The following is a 26,001-nucleotide window of genomic DNA, read 5'->3' on the forward strand; positions in this document are numbered from 1 at the left end:
AATATAAAACAGAAGCAATGTTGGAAGACATTCAGTAAAGACTTAAATCCTAAATGAAAAATGGAATCCCTCAGTCTCACCAGCCACATTTCAAATGCTCCAGAGTCTCATGTGGCCAACAGCTGCCTTATTGGGCAGTGCTGCTCTAGAAAAATCCTTTCTGCAAAATGCAAAGAGGCAGCAGAAAGGAGCTGAAGTAAGAAAAAGCTGCTACAGTCATCTTATCCAGGAGAAACTGTAGGGTTTGTCAGTTAATTGTACTGTCCTTCACAACTATGTCAGGCAGTTGCCATGGACGTAAGGCTGTGATCTACAGGAGACCCATGAACAATGAGAGTCCCAGTGATGCTTTCATCAGGACCAGGGCTGATGGTGGAGGAGAGCCCCTGGACCTGGTCCAGGAGTTGATGACACAGGGCCATGGCCTGTTGGAGTCTAATCCATTCTGCAGCTGCCTTGCTCAGCTCTAGCAGCCATTACAGGGATCTCCAGGGCCACACACATGTAGATAGATACAGTACTGAAGTGGGTTCCTTCATTACTACATCATCTTCTCACCACCGAATAAAAGCTGCACTCGCCACGCATCCCCTTCTTCCCAACTTGTCCTTGTTTAGCCAAACCCATTTTGCCAATTTGGGGCTGTAGGTGAGAGAGGATCTGCCATATCAGACAAGCTTGAGACCATCAAATAATGGAATTCTGGGTGCTGTTCTTTTACTTTTTAACTTAGCTTAAACCATCCAATACCAGCATGCTAAAACCGCGTGATCACTTTACTCATCACTGCAGAGGCACCTAAGGACTACTGGATCTTCAATCAGAACCTACCTGAAATGTACAAGTTTTATTTTCTACTTGTTAGTCCAAGTCACAAAGAATGAGGCTGTACTTGTATAAGTTCAGTGCTCTTATGGTGCAGCCCCGCAGTGTGGTATAGTCTGGCCCAAACTGTGTGGGAAAGGAAAGTAACATAACTAGCTTGAAAAAAAGATCTAGAGGTGATTCTGATTTCCACCCTAATCCCAACCCTACCACTGCCTCTTATGACTGGCTAGTGTGAAAGAACTAAGACTTCAGAGTACGATTTTAGTTTCTCTCATCTCTGTTACCTTCTAAGCCATGTGTCTGAGCCAAACAATTGAGTTTCCATAACCTAAGTTTTGTCCAAGACATGCCCACGCCACCCTTGCCAGGATGTTGTTTTTATATACTATCTACATAAAAACAGTATATAAAATATCTGTCATAAATATTCGATCTGGTTGGTGACTCAGAAAGACACAAATTTATGTACCTACTCCCTTTCCAATCTTTGTTCCTACTTCCAAACCTTACCACTTCTGTGTGTGTGTGTGTGTTAAGTCACTTCAGTTGTGTCGAGCTCTTCGCAGCTCCAAGGACTGTAGCCCGCCAGGCTCCTCTGTCCATGGGATTCTCCAGGCAAGGATACTGGAGCAAGTTGCCATCCCCTCCTCCAGGGGATTTTCCCAAACCAGGGATCAAATGCATATCTCTCATGTCTCCACTTGCAAGCAGGTTCTTTACCACTGGTGCTACCTTCTATAAGCAAGTGAAATAGTTATCCATCTCTGTGTAACAAATTACTTCAAAATTTGGTGCCTTGAAACAGCATCAATTATTATCTCAGTTTCTATAGGTCCAGAATCTGGGTGTAGTTTAGCTGGTCCTCCAGCTTGGGGATTCTCACAGGCTACAGTCATCTTAACGTGCAACAGACCAAAAGATCTGCCTCCAAGCTCAGTCACTCACATGGTCACTGACAGGAGTCTGTTCTTTGCAGGCTTTTGGACTGAGGGCTTCATTCACTCACTCGGTTATCCCACTTCCTTACCATATGGGCCTCTCCATAGGGCAATTCAAAATATGTCAGCTTTGTTCCCCCAGTGCAAGCCAGCAAGAAGAGCCAGGGAGTAAAAGAACCTGCTAGCAAATCATAGTGCTAGCCAGAGGGAAGTCACACACTTAAAACCTAATCTCAGAAGTGATATCCCATCCCTTTTGAAATGTCCTGTTCCTTAGAATCCATTCCCTGGGTCCACTCTGCACAAAAGAGGAGGAGGGGATTACAGGAAGATAAGAGCATTTGGGGCCGTCTCGGCCTACTAGAGCAGGGATATTTCAGCTCATTCCCTTTAAGTTGATTATTTGCAGTTTAGGCAATCTTCCCTCTGACAGGAACATGCCAACTCAACAGGCAAAAGAATACTAGCGCCATGCTTGGCTGTGATCAAGTTGCTCTTAGGGACCCGGCAGGGATAGAATGGAGCCAGCAGCACTCAGAGGCCCAGGCTAACTGGCTAAGTGCTGCATTCCTGAGGAATACTGAAAGGAGACACCGCGTTTGCATTTCCATGAACTTCGTCTGTGAGCTGCGCTAAAGCCCATCACATCTGACAGGAAATGAAGTATAACGCATACCATGTACCTTGTGAACAAGTCTTAACATGGTCCCAGTTCTAACCTGTTTTAACTTTGTTCCAAAATAGTTCACCATCATCAAGAAAACACTTCCAAGACAAGTTTCCAGATGAGTGTACAGTGGATCAAGTTGCTACCTAACCTAATCCTGAGTACCTTCACTAAAAATGGAAAACAAGCCTGAAGAATGTTTGGAACTGCAGAAACATGTGTTCGGAATATTTGCCTTCTCTGGGTACATTCAGGAATCACTGGTTTAAAACAATCAACAATGAAGCACAGACTCTTTTTCAATTCTTATTTCAGCTCTGCACCCTCTCTCTCTCTTTTTTTTTTATTTGGCCACACTGTGCAGCTTGTGGGGTCTTTGTTCCCTGCCCATGCGCACTCAGTCACGTCGGTCGTATCCAACTCTTTGCGACCCCATGGACTGTAGCCCACCAGGCTCCTTTGTCCATGGGATTCTCCAGGCAAGAACACTGGAGTGGGTTGCCATTTCCCCTTCCAGGAGATTTTCCTGACTCAGCGATCAAACCTGCGTCTCCTACATTGCAGGCAGATTCTTTACCCACTGAGCCACCTGGGAAACCTGCTTTGTTCCACTGCCAAGGCTCAACCCAGGACCGTGGCAGTAAAAGTGTGAAGTCCTAAGCACTGAACCACCAGGGAATTCCCTCTGCTCCCCCTCCGCTGCCCAAGTCATGAGCAGCTTTTCAGTATGTACCACCAGCCACTCCTTAGTGAAGAAGAGACAGAGGAGTAACTTCCTGAATGAAATCTGGTAGTAAGTAGTAGGTGAATAGGAGATCTCATACTGTTTCCATGGCGTGAACGATGGATAATTTATTTTTTTTTCTGATTAAAGTCCACAGAGAACCTGAGATCTGATTTTCCTATTTTTACATCTTGTAAGTTAGTGTCTTCATTTTTCACGCATCTTATGTATTATTTTCTCTGTTGACTGGGAACAGCTTGAAAGCAGTTCAGTTGAAACAGTTGAAGTTCAATTCCTTGTGTTTTACATGTGAAAACACATTTGGGGACCCATCACCTGAACATACAAACTCTCTCACGTCGTTGCCTGGTAAAACCCCTGCTCATCTGTCCAGATGTAACCAAGGGCGTATACTTTGAGGTGAGGTCAGCTCTTTTCTCCAAGTCAGAATTAATTGATCCCCACCTCTGCTTCATTTTGTACCTATCTTCATACTCCAAGAACTGTTTCTTGGATATCTGTAATCCCCCGGTGGTGACTATATTTGAAAAAAATGACTAAAGTATTATTAAGTCAGCAAATAACACATGGCAACAAAGAAAGTTCAGATAATGTTAAGAATCAAAGGAAAAGAGTTTATATTGAGCAACATGTTCTAAGGGGCTTCCCAGGTGGCGCTGGTGGCAAAGAACCTGCCTGCTAAGGCAGGAGACATAAGAGATGTGGGTTTGATCCTTGGGTCAGGAAGATCCCCTGGACAAGGAAATGGCAGCCCACTCTAGTATTCCTGCCTGGAGAATCTTATGGACAGAGGAGCCTGGGGAGCTACAGTCACTAAGATTTCAGAGTCGGACACAACTGAAGCAACTTTAGCAGAGCATATTCCAAAAGGGGTCCATAACTCAAGATATGGCTCAGGGAACTGGACAAAAGGCTACAGTTCTGTGGTTTTTAATTGATGGTTCAAGTCAATCCAGAAACAGCTGGATTGTGTTTTTAAGCACAAGTGAACACATGTTGGCTCAAGTAATCGCACAGGCTCATCTTCACTGACTCAAAACAAGACAACACGCCAACACAGGAGAGGCACTTTCATAATTCTTCACACTAAAATTGAGCCTCTCATTTTTTTACATAAAGGAACACCTATCAAATATCAGAAAAGAATGGTCTCATAAATCACATTTTTATAGAATGCATCCTAATATAATGCTGACTTCAGAAGCAGTGTCCCAAGGATTCACTAAAGACAAGATGCCATAGTTTTGACATTACCATTCCTTCAAGGTATGTTGAAAAACCACTGAATAGTCTGAAATGAAATGAAAAGGGCCCAAACTGCTGGAAACGGGTAATACAATGGCTATCAGCTTTTGTGCTATTATTATTTAATATAGATAGAGAACAATAGAGTGTTTATCCAGATAATACCATTATGATAAAAGACTGTTTCTCAAAGGAATCTTTCCTAGAAACACCTTACATTAAATCATAATAATAATGATAGTTTGGGGTGAGTATAGGTGCCAAGCACTGTGGTAAGCACTTTATATTTAATTACATTTAATCTTTCAGTCCCACAATGTAGGTATTATTATTATTATCCCCATTTTGCATAAACTGTAGATAGAGCAATTCATAATATCTTTCAGTGAGGATTAACTTTTAATGCTGCAACAAAATATATCCATATCTATTCTTTGCTTGTAAGAACTACCCACGGCTATCTTGGAGCTGATTGTAGAAACTGCCTTTTCGTGAGTTCCAAGTGGATGTTTGAGCAATTTTGATGACTCATATCCTTCACTTTGTCCTTCTCTTGCAATTCATCACTTAGTGTCCAACAGTTCCAGCCGTTACAGTACACCATGGCTGAGATAGAGAGAGACAGGACTCTTTCGTTTCTGATATGGCACCTGGTCTCAGCAGACATCTTCACTCATTTATCTCTTACGTCATGACTCTCCACCTATACAGAAACCACTATGAATTTTCTGGGGATGCTCTGTATTCTCTTTCAACCAGGACAAAGGAATGAGTCAATGAGGCATTGAGGGAGGTTGTTATTATTGCTGTTGTTTATTCACTAAGTCATGTCCAACTCCTTTGAGACCCCATGGGCTGTGGCCCACCGGGCTCCATTGTTTATGGAACTTCCCAGGCAAAATTACTGGAGTGGGTTGCCATTTCCTTCCCCAGAGGAGATTTCAGACCCAGAGATCAGACTCACACCTACTGCATTGGTTGGTGGGTTTTTACCACTGAAACCCCAGGGAAACCCATTAAGGGAGAGGACACCTGCAAACTGATGTGAACTTCTAATTAATTTTGAAGGGATAGTCATAAATATTGGTAACAATGAATAAAAACTGTAAAAGTGGGTGTCTACATTGTACAGAGATAATATTCCTTTGGAATTGCTTCTTGATTTTCTGTTGCACAGTTTTGTTTTGTTTTGTTTTGTTTTTCAGAAACACAAGATCTCTGTAGAATTTTAAGAGAAAAAATACACTTAAGCAAGAAAATATTGAATGACATTAATAATATGTTAGCATAGTTAGGAAAAGATTTTTTAATGAGAAAAAAGCAATAATAACCTTCCAGATAATTCTGCATAGACAGAGTTCTATATTAATCAAGAAATAAAATAAGTTTTGCCCAGCACACTGCTATCTATGCCTGAATGTCAAAATTAAAATATTTATGAAGTCTGTGTTTCTCCAGGCCACAGTAATCTAATAAACTATATTTTTGCATCTTGGATCTCATTCGCCACTGTAGGACTTTCATACTCTTACAAAGTACAGCCTATAATTATATTTGGGAGTCCCCAGAGGATACGCCTTACTGCCTTTAAGTTACTAAGCTGTATCTTCCAGTTTCTGTTTCTCTAGGTTCCCTTTACTGCTGTTATTAGCTAGACATTTGCCAACCACTAGAGTGCATGAGGTCACGTGGCACTACCATGCTGTTCAAGACCCCTGTTAAGATCTGTGCATTGGTTTGCTGTGCCCAGACCCCAGGATTCCTATTATTTCAGTAGCTGCCAGGTTACAGTGTCACTGCCCACTATTGCAGTGACTGAGCTATCATGAAGAGTAACCCATGGGCTGTATCTGCCTCCAGATGCTGTTGAAGGCTGTTGGCTCCAGGGGCCATTTGAATTTGGACAGACACACACCCTGAGGCCTGGGCCACTGAAAGGACTGACGCTGAAGCTGAAGCTCCAATACTTTGGCCACCTGATGCAAAGGAAAAGACCTTCATGCTAAAAAAGATTGAAGACAGGAGGAGAAGGGGATGATAGAGGATGAGATGGTTGGATGGCTTCACCAACTCGATGGACATGAGTTTGAGCAAGCTCTGGGAGTTGGCGATGAACAGGGAAGCCTGGTGTGTTGCAGTCCATGGGGTCGGATATGACTGAGTGACTGACCTGAACTGAATAAGAGACTAATATGTCTTATAAGGGACTGATAAATTGCTATGTGGCAGCTTTTAAGATGAACAAGTTAATAAAAAGAATTGCATAGACTCAGAACTATAAGGCACCATAAGATTTTTATGTAATATCTTTATTTCTAAAGTGAGGAAATAGACATAGAAAAGAGAAGGGGGAAAAAAAAAGAAAAGAGAAGAGACCTGTTCAAAATCACTGGTGATGAGCCAACTTGGTGGTGGCAACTCATATGATCCCAAAGTCTTTGCCCTTACCCAGTGTACCATGCCACTTCTCTACACAGCAGTTGGTTCTGGTTGTTATTACTGTTCTCTTTCCAACCTCAGGGCCTTTGCACCTGCTGATCCTGTTTTTCTCATTGTTCAGATCTCAGTTTAAATATCAAACCATAATCCAAGGCTTCCCTGACAACTGGATCTGAGTAAGTCTCCAACTATCCCTTACCATTACTCTGAGTCACTATTTCCTATGTGTTACCTTCTCTACTCTCTTTCCATACTCCCTGCCTTCATGGGCATGATCCACAATGAGGGGCAGTGGAAGAGGAAGCAAGAGGCCTGAGGCTTACACCAGTTAACACAGATGAAGTAGATGAGATCTTCATCTACACATATCACAGGATCACGAAAGGGCAAAATATAGCTGTGTTGGCACTTTATCTAAGGTCAGGCTCACAGTTGACATCATTATCACCACCACCCGGACCAGGGGTCTCCAGAACAACATGCAGATGCAGTGCCTACAGAGATGCTACTGGCATTTAGTGTAGCACAGAAGACAATCCTGAAAGGAACTAAATTGGGTCATTTGTAGAGAAGTGGATGGACCTAGAGACTGTCATACAGAGTGAAGTAAGTCAGAAAGACAAATCCTGTATATCAATGCGTGTATGTGGACTTTGAAAAAATTGGTACAGACGATCTTATTTACAAAGCAGAAAAAAAGACACAGACATAGAGAACAAATATATTGATACCAAGGGGGAGAGAGGGATGGGATGAATTGGGAGACTAGAATTGACCTATTTACACTATTGATACTACATATCCCAGAGGAGGACATGGCAACCCACTCCAGTGTTCTTGCCTGGGGAATTCCCTGGATGAGGGAGCCTGGTGGGCTGCAAGTCAGTGGGGTCACAGGGACTCAGACATAACTGAAGCGACTTAGCACCCAGGCACAATACTATGTATAAAATAGATAGGGGGCTTCTCCGGTAGCTCAGCTGTAAAAAGTCTGCCTGCCAATGCAGGAGTCCCAGGTTCAATTCCTTGGATGGGAAGATCCCCTGGAAGAGGGCATGGCAACCCACTCCAGCATTCTTGCTAGGATAAATAATCCCATGGACAGAGCAGCCTAATGGGCTATGGTCCTTGAGGTCGCAGACTCGAAGTGACGGATGTGACTATGCATGCATGCGTAAAATACGTAACTAATGAGGATCTACTGTGTGCCACAAGAAACACTACTAAATGCTCTGTGGTAACCTAAATGGGGAGGAAATCCAAAAAGGGGGATATATGTATACATATAGCTGATTCATTTTGCTGTACACTAGAAACTAACAAACCTCACGTTGGAAAGCAAAACAAAGAATTGACCCACCCCAACAGCAACAGGTGCCAATGTTTTACCCCAGATTTTCTCTCCTCGAGCACTTCAGAGTCAACCCGAAAGGTAAAAATCCACAATTACCTATTGCATCATTAATTTTGAAATGTTTCCAAGAATTAATGACCACAAGACATGCCATTAGCAGTGAATTGCTCCACTGACTGTGCTGGTCTGAGGAACAAGGGAGTATTAATAAATCTTCTACCTCCATTCTCTACTTCAAAGGCATGTGGTAAACACCAAGCATATTTCAAGTAGCTTTCTGGCCTCTCTGAGTGCAGTTTTGTCTTGACAGCTGTGTTTCACTCAGGTCACGGACACATGTTGCTGCCTCTCAGCAATGGATGCAAATATCCACTGTTCAAGGCAGGATATATTTCTACCTGACAGCAAACTGCATTCCATTCAGAGCGAAGCTGCTGTGTTTTATTGTTGAAGAGGCGAGTGGGAACTTGTGGAAGTGTTTAAGTTGGAGTATGAATAATTGATGTTGGAAATAAGTCCTTTTTATGGACTCCATTCATTAGGGGAAATTCAATTAAGAAGCCCTGTTTTTATGATACCAGGCGTAAGGTAATGTCTTTGGATGCAAAAACATTAGCTTATTACATATCCTGGGCTCGGGTTTAAGTAAATCAGGTCCTGTAACCATGAGATATGATGGAAATTAAAATGTTAGAGGCCACTTTTCTACTTATATAAGGAGAACAAAACAAAATTACTAAAATGGGTCCACTGATGTAATGGTATCTCCAGGTCTAGGTTTAAAATAAAACAAAGTTGGTAGATTTCACAAGAAGGAGTGATATTTTTCTAGAAAGTTACCAAAAATCGTGGAACTGTGGTGCTGGAGAAGACTCTTCAGAGTCCCTCAGACAGCAAGGAGATCAAACCAGACAATCCTAAAGGAAATCAACCCTGAATACTCATTGGAACGACTGATGCTGAAGCTCCAGTACTTTGGCCACCTGATGCAAAGAGCCTGGATAAGAGCTTGGAAAAGACCCTGATGCTGGGAAAGATTGAAGACTGGAGGACAAGGGGACGACAGAGGATGAGATGGTTGGATGGCATCACCCACTCAGTGGACATGAATTTGAGCAAACCCGGGGAGATAGCAAAGGACAGGGAAGCCTGGCGTGCTGCAGTCTTTGGGGTGGCAGAGTTGGACACAACTTAGCAACTGAAGAACAGCAGAAGCCTGGAACATTTGTGGACACTTTCTTTAAGAACCACTTTCATTCACTCATTCATTCATGAATTTGGGTGTTTTTCTCTTTCTTTTTTTAATAATCATTTATTTATTGGGCTGGGCTGGGTCTTAGTTGCAGCATGTGTGATCTTTTATTGTGGCAGGTGAACTCCTAGTTGTCACACGTGGGATCTAGTTCCCTGACCAAAGATTGAACCCAGGCTCACTGCATTTGGCAGCATGGAGTCTTAGCCACTGGACTACCAAGGAAGTCCCTTTGGGCATTTTTTTTTCAATCAATAGGATTGTTTTTTTATAGCAAACCTATTTTGTGTCAGGCACTAAATTCTGGGTTGATAGCAGTAAAGACAATGGACAAGGTCTCTTGACTCACAGAGATTACAGCAGTTTCTATTTGCCTTACAGGAAAAATACCAGTCCTGACAAAATCCATTTATCCACTCCAAATATAGGAAGTTCTGTGAAGACAAATCAGTCCAAGATGCAACCTTAGAAGTCATTAACCTTGACTCCATTATCTCAAAGATGGGAAGGATGAAGTGCAAGGGGAAGGGGCTTAGGTGAGCCTAGACAAAGGAAGAGGCCCTCCTGAGGATCACACCAGTTAACACAGAAGTAGAAGTGATTTTCGTCTATGTAGAAGGCTAACACGGAGAAGGCGATGGCACCCCACTCCAGTACTCTTTTGCCTGGAAGATCCCATGGACGGAGGAGCCTGGTGGGCTGCAGTCCAAGGGGTAGTTAAGAGTCGGACACAATTGAGCGACTTCACTTTCACTTTTCACTTTCATGCATTGGAGAAGGAAATGGCAACCCACTCCAGTGTTCTTGCCTGGAGAATCCCAGGGACGGGGGAGCCTGGTGGGCTGCTGTCTATGGAGTCGCACAGAGTCGGACACGACTGAAGCAACTTAGCAGCAGCAGCAGCAGCAGCAGAAGGCTAACAAGACCACCAATAGGCAAAATATAGCTGTGTATGCACTTTAGCTCTAGTCAGGCTCATAACTCTTGCCATCTAAAGTCTTCCTTAAGAACATTCATCTTCTAAACCTAAGAGTTCTTTTTTTTCTTTATTGTTTTAATGTGACCAACACTTACTGCTTTTATTTAGTTTTGCTTACTATACCTACATTTGTTTGTCAGTTGATTGGTTGGTTGGCTAGCTTTAGCAAGGCTTAACTACTTCACAGGTATAATCAGCTTTTTGTATCCTCCTTGGGAGTTTGGGCTTCCCTGGTGGCTCAGCAGTAAAGAATTTGCCTGCCGATGCAGGAGATGTGAGTTTGATCCCCTGGAGAAGGAAATGACAACCTATTCCAGTGTTCTTGCCTGGGAAACCCCATGGACAGAGGAAACTGGCGGGCTACAGTCCATGGAGTCACAAAGACTCAGACATGACTTAATGACTAAACAACAAGATAAATAAAATTTTGAGAATTGGGTCACGGTCACCACTTTGGATCTTGAGGGGGCAGGGAGCAGAGTTGGGTTATTGGGTAGCAGTTGGGAGTAGCTCACAGAGAGATGGTACTGGAATAAAATTAGGATCACTTCAAAGTGGGGAGCAATGGTTCCCTGAAGTTTTTTGGATCCCTAAAATGTCCCCTAATGCTTGGAGAATACTTGTCGAGCTCTACTCAGCCCTTCTTAGCTTGCCCACCAGAGGCACATCCAGAAATAAAACTTTCAAGTACAAGATTCGATGTCAGAGTTTCATTGTCATTTGAAGAAGCCCTGAGGTCTTCAGTCTGAGATGTTCTATCACCCAATTTACAGTTTCCTGGACTGGAAAATCTGGTTGTTTGTGTGGTTCTGTCTATGCTTCTGACTGTTTACTATCTCTATGATACTACACTAAAATACACAGCCAATTTCATTCTTTTTATGGGCCATGAGTATGCACAAGAAAGGTTGTGTTGGGTAATTAGAAATATAAGCAGTAAGCCCCTGATTCTTTATAAAGTCTTATTTATTGATGGGCTGTCCTGGGTCTTTGTAGGCGTTGCTCTAGCCGCAACAAGCGGGGGCTACTGTCTAGTTGTGATGTGTGGGTTTCACATTGTGGTGGCTTCTCTTGTTGCTGACCATTGGGCTCTAGGGCACATGGGCTTCAGTCATTGAGGCATGATGGCTCAACAGTTGTGGCTTTAGAGCACAAGCTCAATAGTTGTGGCACTTGGGCTTAGTTGTTCTGTGGCTTGTGGGATCTTCCCAGACCAAGAATCGAACTTGTGTCTCCTGCATTGGCAGGCAGATTCTTTACCACTGAGCCACCAGGGAAGCCCAGTGCTTGGTTCTTACGAATGTTCTTTTGCTTTACCTTTTTTTTTTGCCAGAACTGCCATGCAACATGGGGTCTTTTACTTCCTAAAGGTATTGTAATTTAAAAAATACATTTAAAATCTTTTGTGCATGTTTTGGGCAGATAGGAAGCAAAAATGAGAAATATGATTTGACCATAAGTTCCCTCTAAAATGAATTTAAGGAAGCTGTACACTTCTGAAAGTAGAAACTTTTAGTTTATTGCTATGAATATTTAATGGTCTTTACATTTTCAATGATGAGTAATTTAGTGTGTGTCCCATGTTCATTTAAGCATTCATAATAGCAGATAGATATGGGGGTGATGGCAGAGAACCCATCATATATTTATGAATATGAATCATTTTTCATCCCCAAATTAGTCCATTACAAAATAAAATTTACAAACCATTTAAATGTTTCCTATATCAATTACCAGATTTTAATCCCTTGCCTACATAAAACATTCAAAGGACGACTTCAAATTTGAAAATAACCACAGTGGTTCTCAATCTAAGATTAGCATTTCCCTTGAGTCAATAATTCATGGCATTTTCCAGTTTTCTCTGAAAGCTATTCTTAGGAGTCAAATGAAAGAACATAAATATGGACACTTAAAGAAAACTGCTGTCTCTGCCATCAAAACTCTTTTTTTCTGAAACAATGATACTGCTTCCTAACTCAGAGCCAAAACATGACGATTTAGGGGTTGAATGGTTATATTCTAATAAAGTAATGCCATTTGATTTCCGACTTGTTTAATTTCCCATTTTATATTTCTGAGTGGGCATGAAGGAATGCACAAGCTCCTCGGTACATACAGAATAAAAATGAATCGACCTGCATATTGAAATTGCCAAAGCACTCAATGTCTTAAGAGGTAGCCGATCAAAAGCAGACTATTCTAATTTCCTTGAAAAGAGGGAAGAAGGTGAGGAATTTATAAAGCTCTAAAATGCTTTAATATGTGTGTGTATGTATCCTTTATGTATGTATATATACCTATATACATATATATATTGGGCTTCCCTGGTGGCTCAGTGGTAAAGAATCCGCCTGCCAATGCAGGAGACATGGGTTCAATCCCTGAGTTGGGAAGACCCCTTGAAGAAGGGAATGACAGCCCACTGCAGTATTCTTGCCTGGGAAGTCCCATGGACAGAGGAGCCTGGAAGGCTACAGGCCATGGTGTCGCAAAAGAATTGGACTCAACTTATTAACTAAACAGCAATAGTGAAATATACATACATATATATCCTATGGTTCTGTTTTCTGGACAACAGGGACCAATATACTACCTCACGGTGTTGTTATAAAGATGCAAGAAATTCCATATGGTGCCAGAATACTGTAGGTGTTTAATAAATCTTGGTTTCTTGCCCCTCTACTCCCCCACCCCTCCCCTCAGAAAGTTACAGCAAGTCCACACATAAGACAAGTTCGAAAACAACTTGGCTTTGTCCTCTGGGCTTTATAGGCCAATTGGGGAAGGGGGCAGAGGCAGAGAAAGTAAAGAAGGATGGTCTCTCCCACAAGGGATGTAACTGCCCAGGACCCAAAAATTCGAGTCCAGTGTGTCATTAGCTGTCTCCTGGTCCAGATCCCAGATCCAGCCCCGGACTGGGTGTCCTTCCACTGGAGGAGAATGTTCTATGCCCAGCTGGAGTCACTTTAAATGAGAGCTGTGGGCCTCATTTCTGGAAATCCTCTCACTTCAAACCCAGAACCAAACTGTGCTTCACCTGGGCTCTGGCATCTCAAAAGCAGATGGAGAAAAAGAATTCAAAAATAACTCCATCAGAAGAAGCACTATGAAATGAGGTTATGTTTTCTCTGTCACTAAATGTGTTAAAAATAATGTAATACCTTAAATACCATCACTGTTCTTTATCAGAATTTCTAAGGCAGAAACTTAAACCAAAGTCAGGTAAGTTATAAAGTTGGTACTAGTCTCATAAAGTAAACTCATAGAGTCATATCTCTCAACAACCACACATATGATTCACTTTCATCTCTCTCTGGACTCCCAGACTAACTTCTACATTGGATTGAACTGATTTCTTCTGGGAAGATGTTGAATTTTATGGCTGTTGTTCAAGTAGACAGAATCACAAACTTTCACAGTCAAGCTAAGCCAGTTCAAGACTTTAAACTTTGGGTGGTCTTCAAAATGCATTGAAAAAAACTGTTTCCAAAGATACATGTCAAACAAAGATGTGGGGTACAGGTAAACTCGTACCCTATTAGAATGTAAATTGGAAAGATCTTCCCAAAAAGCAGTCTGGCAACATACACCAAAAAGCAAAATGTGCTTATGATTTGATTTCATGTTTTCACTCTGAGGAAATAATCTAAAAGAAATAATAAGATAAACATGCAAAGATGTATACATGAAAATTATAATTACAAGGCTGATTATAAAGATAATGTGATATCAATATAATTATGATCCAAGAAGGTTAAATACATAATGATCATTCATATGGAAATATTCCACAACTACCACAAGTGAGTCATGCAGAACTAGTTTACATCTACATTATATTAGGCGGAAAAAGGAAAACTTAGAGTGTGCTGCCATGTTGCTTTTAACAAAATACTATCTGTATATAAAGTCTAAAATATTATATACAAAAAATTAAAAATTGTTGTCTCTGGATTGCTGGGTGAAAGGATAGTAATATTTTTCTTTCTTTCCTTTCACTTACAAGAGAAAAAGCCCAATACGTTTTATAATTTAAAAAAAGATAGTTATTTAAAATTTTAACTATTGAAGGTGGGAGGAGAAGGGGACGAAAGAGGAGGAGATGGTTGGATGGCATCACCAACTCAATGGACATGAGTTTGAGTAAGCTCCGGGAGTTGGGTGATGGACAGGGAGGCCTGGCTTGCTTCAGTCCATCGGGTCGCAAAGAGTCAGACATGACTGAGGCACTGAACTGAACTGAACTGAACTGAACTGAACTGATAGATAGTACAAAATTTTGCTTTCACATATTTTAAGAAAGGTTTTTAATTTTTGAAGTTTCAGAAAACTGGTCAATAATTCTTAATGTAAGGCAGAAGCAGAAGTGAATTTTTTCAGATGCAAACAAAACAATTCTTTGAAAGCCAAGGAAAATACAAGAAAATATTTAAATGCTCAGTAATCCTGCAATTAAGAATGTAGGCTGAGATCCATGGTAATTATTGAAAAAATATGTTTGTCATTGTCTCTAAATCTGTAGAGAAGCAGAGGCAGTTTGTCAATAAATGACTCAGGTATCATGAGGATGAATTCCAAGCACTGTCTGTCATTGATTCTATTATGAGCAAGCTGACAAAGCTTTTGTTACCTTCTCAGTTGGAGTAAGTTTTACATTGTAAGTTTACATGGCAATTTCTCTCTGGGTATCTCTCCACTGATTCTCAAAACAAGCTCATCTTAAAACAAAACTCTAGCCAGAATAAGGTTTAATACATGTTCAGTGATAAAGGGAGATCAATCATTTTTGAGGAGGGATGACATGCATTTGTCTATCAAAACAACAAAATAAAGGGAGTAAACTGACCTTCTGTCCAAGGACTCTGAATACAGAGGTGTTGATGAGTCCAGTTTCCTCTAAGTGCAAAAGGGGTGGCAACAAAATAAATAATAACATTAGTAAGTAATCATAGCTAACACAACTTAATAATAGAAAAGATAGGTCCTGGAGTAGAGGGGAGGTGGGAACTATGTCCTGCAGAGGAGAAAGCACAGGGTGGAAGAAGAATTTGGAGATCTAAGAACACATATTTGTTGTTCAGTCACTATGTCAAGTTCAACTCTGTGATCCCATGAACTGTAAGATGTCAGACTCCTCAGTCCTCCATTATCCTCCAGAGTTTGCTTAAATTCATGTCCACTGAGTCAGTGCATGCATGCATGCTTGCTAAGTTGCTTTGGTCATGTCCAACTCTTGGCAAGCCTATGGACTGTAGCCTGCCAGGCTCCATCTGTCCATGGGATTCTCCAGACAATAATACTGGAATGAACTGTCATGCTCTTCTCCAGGAGATCTTCCTGACCCAGGGATCAAACCTGTGTCTCTTAAATCTCCTGCAATGGCAGGCAGATTCTTTACTACAAGGGCCACCTGGGAAGACCCATTGAATTGGTGATGCAATCTAACTGTCTCATCTTCTGCCACCCGCTTCTCCATTTGCCTTCAATCTTTTCCAGCATCATGGTCTTTTCCTATGAGTCAGCTCTCTGCATCAGGTGGCTAAAGTATTGGAGCTTCAGCCTCAGTCCTTCAAATGAATTTTCAGGGTTGATTTCCTTTAGGATTGACTGGTTTGATCTCTTTGCAATCCAAGAGACTCTCAAGAGTCTTCTCCAGCACCACAATCCAAAAGCATCAATTCTTCTGTGCCCAGCCTTCTTTATGGTCCAACTCTCACATCCAAACATGACTACTGGAAAAACCATAGCTTTGACTATACGGACCTTTGCAAAGTGATGTCTTTGTTTTTTAATATGCTGTATAGATTTGTCATAGCTTTCCTTTCAAGGAGCAAGGGTAGGGGCTTTACAAATAGCTGAGGAAAGAAGAAAAGCCAAAAGCAAGGGAGAAAAAGAAAGATATATGCCTATTTAGCAACTAGTATAAAATTATTTCCATATTTCAATCATGCTGCATCCCCCTGTAATCTTTGGGTGCAGCTGGCATTGGGATTAGCTCTAGACGCGGTGCACTAAATCAGTTTCTCTACATGCACTCTCTTAAGCGAGCAGTTCTAAAAGATGGGCATTTTTGCTGCCCCCTCCCAGGACCTTTGGCTATTTCTGGGGACATTTTTAATTGTCACAGCTGGGGCAGGGAGCTACCAGCATTTAGCAGGTAGAGACTAGGAACAGTGCTAACCATTCTACAGCCCCATGATAAACAATTATCTGACCTGAAACGTCATTAGTGCCAAAGTCAAGAAACACTGCCTTAAGCATTGTATGCAAAAGCTATCATAAAGTTTTCTAATAACATTCCTTGAATGGGTTAATTTGATACTTCCAAAATTTGGCACTTCTCAAAATGATGAGTAAAGTGATGGCCATTTCAAATTATTTTTGCTCCTGTAAATTTTCAGTCATTTCTGGAATTCTATAATTTCAGACATGATATCATCTTTTAGTGATTTTCATTCTCTAGATCTGCAGAAGGCACATTCATGGAAGGACATCAAAGTCGTTTAATGCAGCAGGGGTCTAAATGAAAAATAAGGCATGAAACGGCAACTTTCAACATGAGCAAAAATTTGAAAGTGCCTACCATGCATTTCTTCTACAAAAGCTTACAAGGTCACACAACAATGTGAATGCACTTAATGTTATTGAATTGTACATTTAAAAATGATTGAAGTGGTAAACAGAAATTATAGAAAACAAACTTATGGCTACCAAAGGGGAAAAAGGAGGATAAATTAGGTGTTTGGGATTAACATATTCACATTACTATATACATAATAGATAATCAACAAGGACTAAACCATACACCTGAAATGGTAACACAACATTGTAAATCAGCTATACTTTTTTTTTTTTTTTTTCAGAAAGGGCTCTTTCTCTTACCTTCTGAGATGGCCCACACTCTATCTGTAAAGTGTGTTTCTCTCTGTGTTACTAAGTCGCTTCAGTCGTGTCTGACTCTGTGCGACCCCATAGACGGCAGCCCACCAGGCTTCCCCGTCCCTGGGATTCTCCAGGCAAGAACACTGGAGTGGGTCACCATTTCCTTCTCTCTAAGTAAATCCAATTCTTACCTATCAAAAAAAAGAAAGAAAGAAAGAAAGAAAGAAAGAAGAACCTACAGTTTCTTTCTTCTTCCTTCTCAGGAATTCTTATTCTTGGGATTTTTTGTATTACCACCACTATTAATGGTCCACGGAAATATCTCTTCTGAATTTCTGAAACATATACAAATTATTCACTGATCATTTGTGATTATACGTGTGTATGTGTGTGTCTTCAATTTTTTAATTTTTTTAAAATTTAGAGAATTCCCTAGAAGTCCAGTGGTTAAGATTCTGTGCTCCCAAATGCAGCTGGAACAAGTTTGATCCCTGGTCTAGGAACTATGGTCTTCCCAGAAAGCTCAGTTGATAAAGAATCTGCCTGCAGTACAGGAGACTCAGGTTCAGTCCCTGGATCTGGAAGATCCCCTGGAGAAGGAAATGGTAATCCACTCTAGTATTCTTGCCTGGAAAATCCCATGGACTGAGGAACCTGGTCACCTACAGTCCATGGGGTTGCAAGAGTCGGACACGATTAGCAACTAAACCACCACCATCTGGGAACTAAGATCCCACAAGCTGCACAGTATGGCCAAAAAGCAATACAACACAAAACAAAAAAAAAAGTTAAATTTTAAGTTGTGTATATTTTACCACACACAAACACAAACACCTACAAGGAAAGTCTAGTAGGACAATAAGTCCATGGAATGAAAATTCTCAATATGAGTCTCTTTCTAGAATTATGCAAATGTATTAAAGTCTGAATCCATGCTAGAATCTCAGTACCATCACCTCTCCTTAAGTCTGATGGACTGTGCATACTCATACCAAAATGGTCAGTGTGTTGGACGTCTCTAGAGCCTTTTTTCCTGTCCTCTTGGCTCTACTGTTTTACTGTGAGTTATTGCTCAGCAGCCACTTTGGGTAGGCCCTCAGCCCCTCTCCGTAGCCATGCCACCCACTTATCACTTTCTGCCCTAGGGCTTCTCTGCTGCTACTGCTACTGCCTGGGACACGGTTCTGCCTCAGCCATTCTGATGCACGCACTATGTGGAAGTATGAGGGCATTAACATCACCTGGGAAATCAGGTAACTTGAAGGCACATTCTGCATGCCTGACTAGAAGGTCCCCAGCATACAGTCTATTTATATCTAAGTCATGTCCAACTCTTTTGCAACCTCATGAACTGTAGCCCACCAGGCTTTTCTGTCCATGGGATTTTCCAGGCAAGAATACTGGAGTGGGTTGCCATTTCCTTCTCCAGGGGATCTTCCCAGCCCAGGGATCAAACCCACGTCTCCTGCATTGGTAAGTGTATTCTTTACCACTGAGCCACCTTGTATATGCAGCATAAAGTCTCTCTGGAAGAATCCCCAAAGAACTACTCATAGGGATTTTCCTACAGCGGTTAGGACTTCCCACTGTCACTGCTGAGGGCTTGGGTTAGATCCCTGGTTGGGCAACTAAGATCTCACAAGCCACATGGTACAACCAAATAAAAAATAAAAGAATGAGTGGCATTGTTGTTTTCAGGAAATGAAACTGGGTGGCTGAAGAAGGACGGGGTGAAGAGAGAATTTTCAGTGAACATTCTTTTATGCCTTTTGAATTCTGAATTGTGTAAACATAGCAGCTATTTAAGAATAAAACAGAATCTAAATTTAAATAAAATCATTAATGTGAGAACATCTTATTTGATGTAAGAATAAGAAGACCTAAATATCCAGATTGATTCCAGTCCTATAGATCGGGGGGAAAATAGATTAGCTGTGGCAAGGTTGTCACATTAAGAAATTACCTTAAAAAGTCAAGCTTGTCATAGATTATCTGCTCATAAGTGAGGCTTTTATAGAGGAAATAGCACCTTTAGTTCAGAAAGCAATCATCATATTATGTTGGTCACGTTTTAGACAGTACATGTCAGAAATGTTGGAATGAAACTTCTGGTTAGAAGATATTTCTGGTGACTTCAAATTGATTATATATCAAAAATAATGAAAAGGTGTGTACCATACATCAGACTAGGAAACTAACTGACAAAGGCATTTTACTTTTCTGTGATATTTTAGCAATAGCCTTGGTCTAGAAGCACATTCAAGTGAATCCAGACAAATTCTGTGAGATCATTTCAGAGGAAGAATTCCTTGATTTTGTCAGATTTCTCAAAATGGCCCCACCTGCTTCTAGTTATATCAAACTAAACCTTGTGTACCCTCACTAAGTCTATTATAAACACAGTGACTTCCTTTAGTGATGGTTTTTGCTCCATTTTAAACAACCATGAGAGATTAAAAAAACCTGTTTTATAGGATGATTAATCCATGACATTTCCTATAATCAGTTCACCTAGTGAATTTAACTTTCTATTCACATAAGCTGGATTTACAATGAAAACTTTCAGGAATATTTTTGTGCATAATACATAGTTATGATACCAACCAGGGTTCTTAGTCTTCCCCAAGCAATAGACATTGACTACTAGCCAGACAAGAAATTCAAGTAAGACATTATTGGGGCTACTGCACCGGCTGCAGGAGGGAGCTAAAACAACTAATAGGGTCCCTTCTCACTCCTCCTTGTTTAATCACTAACTTGTATTCAACGTTTTGTAACCACATGGATTGCAGCACACAAGGCTTCCCTGTCCTTCACTGTCTCCCAGAGATTGCTCAAATTCATGTCCACTGAGTCCGTGATGCTATCTAATCATCTCATCCTCTGTCTCCCTCTTCTTTTGCCATCGATCTTTCCAGCATCAGGGTCTTTTCCAATGAGTCAGCTCCCCACATCAGGTGGCCAAAGTATTGGAGATTCAGCTTCAGCATCAGTCCTTCCAATGAATATTCAGGGTTGATTTCCTTTAGGATTGACTGGTTTACTCCCCTTGCAGTGCAAGGGACTCTCAAGAGACTTCTCCAACACCACAGTTTGAAAGCACCACATCTTTGGCACTCAGCCTTCTTTATGGTCTAACTCTCACATCGGTGCATGACTACTTTCCCCTCTTGGTGTTTCTCATGTGGGGTGAGGAGAGGGGTGTATCCAAAAGGTCAGGCTGGAGGGGTGGTTTAGGTGGCTTGCCCACACCTTTCTGGTGTTGAGTGCAGGGGGGCAAGCACAGTACCCTGCCTTTGCTCCTACATTCAGCTTTTGATCCTGGCTCTTCAGAAATGGCAGCTGGAATTTTTTTTAAATTATTTTTTATATCTGTTGGTGCAGAATCTGCCCCAACTGTGCTTTACACAGTTATTTTTAGTCCCATACAGCCTCTTTGTATTTTGTTGTCCAGGTGCAAGCACTGAAGTGAAGCATCCCAGGTCCCAGCCTGTCTCAGTTATAGTATTTTATATTACTTTAGATAATCTTGCTAACTCAAATTCTTCCGTTTTCACACATGGGAAAACTGAGGCTAGAAGATGGATTTGGCTTGCCTTCCTCACACAGTATGACAGCACAGGAAAATACATACAGGTCCTCAACGTCTATTCTGTCTATGCAGAAACGGTGCTTCTCACTTGCACAGGGAAAAACTATGAGCTGTGTTCTCCCTACTTTCTTTCTGTGCTTCATTGACTACATAGGGATTTATTCTTCATAAGATTACAAGATCAAATATGAGTTGGATCAAACTAAGGAAAATGATAAAACTAGGTATTTTTAAGCATAAGAGCAAAGCAAAAGAACTACTATGCAATGTGACTACTTTAAAAATTATTCTGTTGGTTGCCATCCAAATGTTTACTCCCAATAATTCATGGGAATTACTATCACATGCTAGGAGAAAGTATAATTAAGGTTGCCTGCCAGCATTGCACTACATAATAATAATCTGTTTATTCAGAAGCTCCACTTTGTCTTCCAAAGGTTGATTCAGGAGCTTCTTAATCTGACAAGATATGTTTTATTATGCTTTCCTTTGTAATGAATATTGGAATAGTTAATACAGCGACTGATTCTTTATTGAAAACAATATATTACAGAGAAAAACTTTTACTCCTTCTGAGAAAGCAATCTCCCAGTTCCAGTGTGGGCATATTAACCATCTAAATTTGATCTTCTCATGAAACTTTTAATTGTCTTTAATAATACGTGCTAGGTCTTATACTAGAGAAAAAAAATAAGGTGACTATTTTAAGTTAAATACTTATTAAGTAGCAAGAGCGATGAACTTCACTTAGTTTGTATTTAATAGGCCTTATATTTACAGAAGCCTGAAACTCTGGTTATTACTACTTACATAACACTGCACTTGGTGCTTGCATAAAAACATGATAGAGGTGATATTAACCAAATTAAATAGAGAAAACTTCTCATGAGAGATTATCTATTCATCATCAAGGGATACTTTAGAACTCCCTAGAGATTTTTAATATTGAGGTTAGCTTCTGGGTAATTCAGAAAAACTTCGCTAGAATTTTGAAGATGAACCATTCAATTTTGAAACATCAATTTCCCTTCCTGTAACTGTGGTCATTATGGAAGAAAACATTTTTAGTCCCACATATGTAGCTTCTGGACCCTGGTAACAAATTTTTCTTTCTTTACCACTCAAAACATCCACAGTTTTCCTGGGAACAATAAGTGATTTGGGTTTTTTTAAATAAAAATAATATATATTTTTAAATTCCAAAGTAGTCAAGGCATTGTTTGGGCAAAAACATCAACCAGTTCAACTCAAATTAAATCAATGATAGCATGTAAACAAAAACAGAATCCTTGGTGATGATATTTAATTATTTAACCCATCATTTGGGAATACCAGACCACCTAACCTGCCTCTTAAGATATCTGTATGCAGGCTAGGAAGCAACAGTTAGAACTGGACATGGAGCAACAGACTGGTTCCAAATAGGAAAAGAAGTATGTCAAGGCTGTATATTGTCACCCTGCTTATTTAACTTCTATGCAGAGTACATCATGAGAAACGCTGGACTGGAAGAAACACAAGCTGGGAGCAAGATTGCCAGGAGAAATATCAATAACCTCAGATATGCAGATGACACCACCCTTATGGCAGAAAGTGAAGAGGAACTAAAAAGCCTCTTGATGAAAGTGAAAAAGGAGAGTGAAAAAGTTGGCTTAAAGCTCAACATTCAGAAAATGAAGATCATGGCATCTGGTCCCATCACTCCATGGGAAATAGGTGGAGAAACAGTGGAAACAGTGTCAGACTTTATTTTGGGGGGCTCCAAAATCACTGCAGATGGTGATTGCAGCCATGAAATTAAAAGACGCTTACTCCTTGGAAGAAAAGTTATGACCAACCTAGATAGCATATTCAAAATCAGAGACATTCCTTTGCTGACTAAGGTCTGTCTAGTCAAGGCTATGGTTCCTCCAGTAGTCATGTATGGATGTGAGAGTTGGACTGTGAAGAAGGCTGAGCGCCGAAGAATTGATGCTTTTGAACTGTGGTGTTGGAGAAGACTCTTGAGAGTCCCTTGGACTGCAAGGAGATCCAACCAGTCCATTCTGAAAGAGATCAACCCTGGGATTTCTTTGGAAGGAATGATGCTAAAGCTGAAGCTCCAGTACTTTGGCCACCTCATGCAAAGTGTTGACTCATTGGAAAAGACTCTGATGCTGGGAGGGATTAGGGGCAGGAGGAGAAGGGGACGACAGAGGATGAGATGGCTGGATGGTATCACTGACTCGATGAACGCGAATCTGAGTGAACTCCGGGTGTTAGTGATGGACAGGGAGGCTTGGCGTGCTGCGATTTATGGGGTTGCAAAGAGTTGGACACGACTGAGTGACTGAACTAAACCCATCATTTAATAACTTCATTGGTTTGAGAGCCAAAATATGAATCTATATTTTCAACTTGAACCCAGATCTAACTTATTCTCAATCCAACCTTGAGCAGGGCCAGATGAAATACCAAAGGGCTATTTCAAGGCTAGTCTGCTAGTGTCCATTTAAGGAGAGAAGAATCTGGACTGTTGTTTCTCCCACACTCACCTGAAGCACTTTTAAAGTATAAACACATCTTATCCATGAACTTGTTCAAAACATCCTTCTGCTTGTGCTTCTCAGCAGCAGACAATTGCCCCTGGAGCTACTCTGAACATGTTCAACACGATGGACCTGCCAATACATGGAATGAAAAATGTCAGACTGACCATCCAGTTGGAATCGATCTGTTCTTTGCAACTTTGAAGAGTTCTTAGTCATATTCACTCATTCTGCAGGTATGGAATTTTCTTGCAACAGTTTATGGGGTCGAAGCTTTGGTGGATGTGCAGTATTCGATTTCTCTTCCCACTTGCAGGCATGCAAGGCCTGAATATGACTTACAGCTCAGGCAGTAACCAGAATGACAACATGTAGGAAAGAGTAAATTGACTGACCCCGAAGCTAAGTGTCTGTCTCAGAGATTTATGGAGGGACTTTAAAGAGACACCCAGGAGCCAAGAAGTACTGCTGGATTTCTTGAACTCATGGTGTTCTTCCTTTCAACCTACCTAAGAAACTGGAATTAAATCACTGGCTCATATCCTCTTCTATTACAGAAGTGGTGCCAATGGTATTCATGCTATTAGTTCTCCACATTAATAATTGTCATAGAAACATTATACCAATATCCTTAGACTTCTATGGTACATTTTACCAGAAACTTGTGAAGAAGATTGAAGAAATCTAACTAAAAGAAGAACCACTAGCCTATGTGTGATAAAAGCTCACTTTTTTGGATCCATTTTATTGTGATAATTGACACACAGCACTGTGTAAGTTTCAGGCATATAACATAAAGATTTGACCTTCATATGTTGTGAAATGATGTCCACAAGAAATGTAGTTCACATCCATCATCTCATACAAAAAAAAAAAGAGGCAAAAAATGTTATTTTGATCATAACGAGGCCCTTTGGATCTTTTCTAAAGGCCCTTGACAAGAGGAAAAGGGAAGAATCTTTAGGTGATGCAGAAAAAAATTGATGAGGCCAAGTAAAGAATTTGGGCTCAAAAAAATTGCATGCCCTTTAGGAGCTACACAAACTTGAGTTATTCAAGTCTTTCTGGCTCTCAATTTTATCATTTACACAATAAAAATTTAAATGACATCTAATTTCCATCTCAATTTTAAAACTCAGGTTCTACAATGAGATATGTCAGTAAAAAGTGTATATTTGTTACTTCCCAAAATTATTTTTAAAATTACCACATTTCATAAAGTACTACATTAAACATTTTGCAGAAGGATTTTTTTTTTCATATTTAACCCTAAGCAACACTTGAGGAGGCGTTTGATAGATCAAACACATCTCTTCTTAGGGTGACCAGCAGTTAAAACAGGACTCTCAGTTTTGCAACTCAGAGGCCCGTGTCCCAGGAATCCCCTCGGGCACAGGTAAGACAGAAAGACTCTTCACCCTATGTCATGATCACCCTATATTAGTCCCTCTCTTCCAACCCCTCCGCAGCTCCTTCCTCCTACAAGAATCAGTTCCTTCAATTGTCAGATTCAGTCCCAACCTCTACTGATTCAGTCCCATCAAGAAAGACCTTCTATAAGGAACTGTAATTGAGAATTGTCTTGGTTCTGTTTCTCAGGCCCCATTTAATAAGCCTGGGAGAGCCTTGGCCAGCTGCTTGCCTATTAAGAACTTATTCTTGTATTGGTGGAAAATCCTGCTATAATAATCTGACCTCTCATCCACAGCCTTGACAACTTGCCATGCCCTTCTCCCACTCCCATGTAGGAGCAGTACCCGCTCCCTTGATGCAGGGATACAGTACCTGTATGCCTTGATGAAGGTCTGAGTCCTTTTTTTTGAAGTGATTTAACTTTCCACCTAAGAGCTTCCCTGATGGTTCAGTGGTAAAGAACCTGCCTGCAGTGCAGGAAACTTGGGTTTGATCCTTGCAAGATCCCCTGGAGAAGGAAATGGAAACCTACTCCACCCATTCCAGTATCCAGTATGGATGTGAGAGTTGGACTGTAAAGAAAGCTGAGCACTGAAGAACTGATGCCTTTGAACTGTGGTGTGGGAGAAGACTCTTGAGAATCCCTTGGACTGCAAGGAGATCCAACAATCAATCCAAAAAGGAAATCAGTCCTGAATATTCATTGGAAGGACTGATGCTGAAGCTGAAACTCCAATACTTTGGCCACCTGATGTGAAGAACTGACTCATTGAAAAGACCCTGATGCTGGGAAAGATTGAAGGTGGGAGGAGAAGGGGATGACAGAGGATGAAATGTTTGGATGCATCACCAACTCAATGGACATGAGTTTGATCAAGCACTGGGATTTGGTGATGGACAGGGAAGCCTGGCGTGCTGCAGTCCATGGGGTCTCAAAGAGTTAGACATGACTGAGGAACTGAACTGAACTGACCAGTATTCTTGCATGGAAAATCCCATAGAAAATCCTACTTTCTGGTAGTTGCTTGGCCTGTGGAAGCATCACTGCAAACTTCACGTGCCATTCTCCCTGCGTGCATGGGACCAAATCCCCCGTTCCATAAGGTCACCAATTACATTAGATTACGGGCTGCCTT

The 26,001-nt window shown here is 41.0% G+C and overlaps 1 protein-coding gene across 17 annotated transcripts in view; it reads left to right on the forward strand.

Moving 5' to 3' along the window:
- CYYR1 (cysteine and tyrosine rich 1) overlaps positions 1–26,001 on the forward strand; it is a 215,629-nt gene that overhangs the window by 118,855 nt on the left and 70,773 nt on the right. For 4 of the 17 annotated variants that reach the window (XR_011248534.1, XR_011248511.1, XM_069549640.1 and 1 more), the window contains exon 4: positions 18,478–18,585. The exons of 1 other annotated variant lie outside the window; for it this stretch is intronic. Coding sequence is in view for 12 of the 16 variants with exons in the window: in XM_069549640.1 (XP_069405741.1) it covers positions 18,478–18,585 (108 nt within the window). In the remaining 4 variants the exon portion in view is untranslated. Of the gene's footprint in view, positions 1–2,510; positions 5,921–6,283; positions 6,699–18,477; positions 18,586–18,723; positions 18,848–22,406; positions 24,691–26,001 lie in introns of those variants that run through there. 12 more of the 17 variants (XR_011248531.1, XR_011248533.1, XM_069549660.1 and 9 more) reach the window with 8 other exon arrangements.

Source organism: Ovis canadensis, chromosome 1 (genome assembly GCF_042477335.2).
Source record: "Ovis canadensis isolate MfBH-ARS-UI-01 breed Bighorn chromosome 1, ARS-UI_OviCan_v2, whole genome shotgun sequence".
Taxonomy (NCBI): Eukaryota; Metazoa; Chordata; class Mammalia; order Artiodactyla; family Bovidae; genus Ovis; species Ovis canadensis.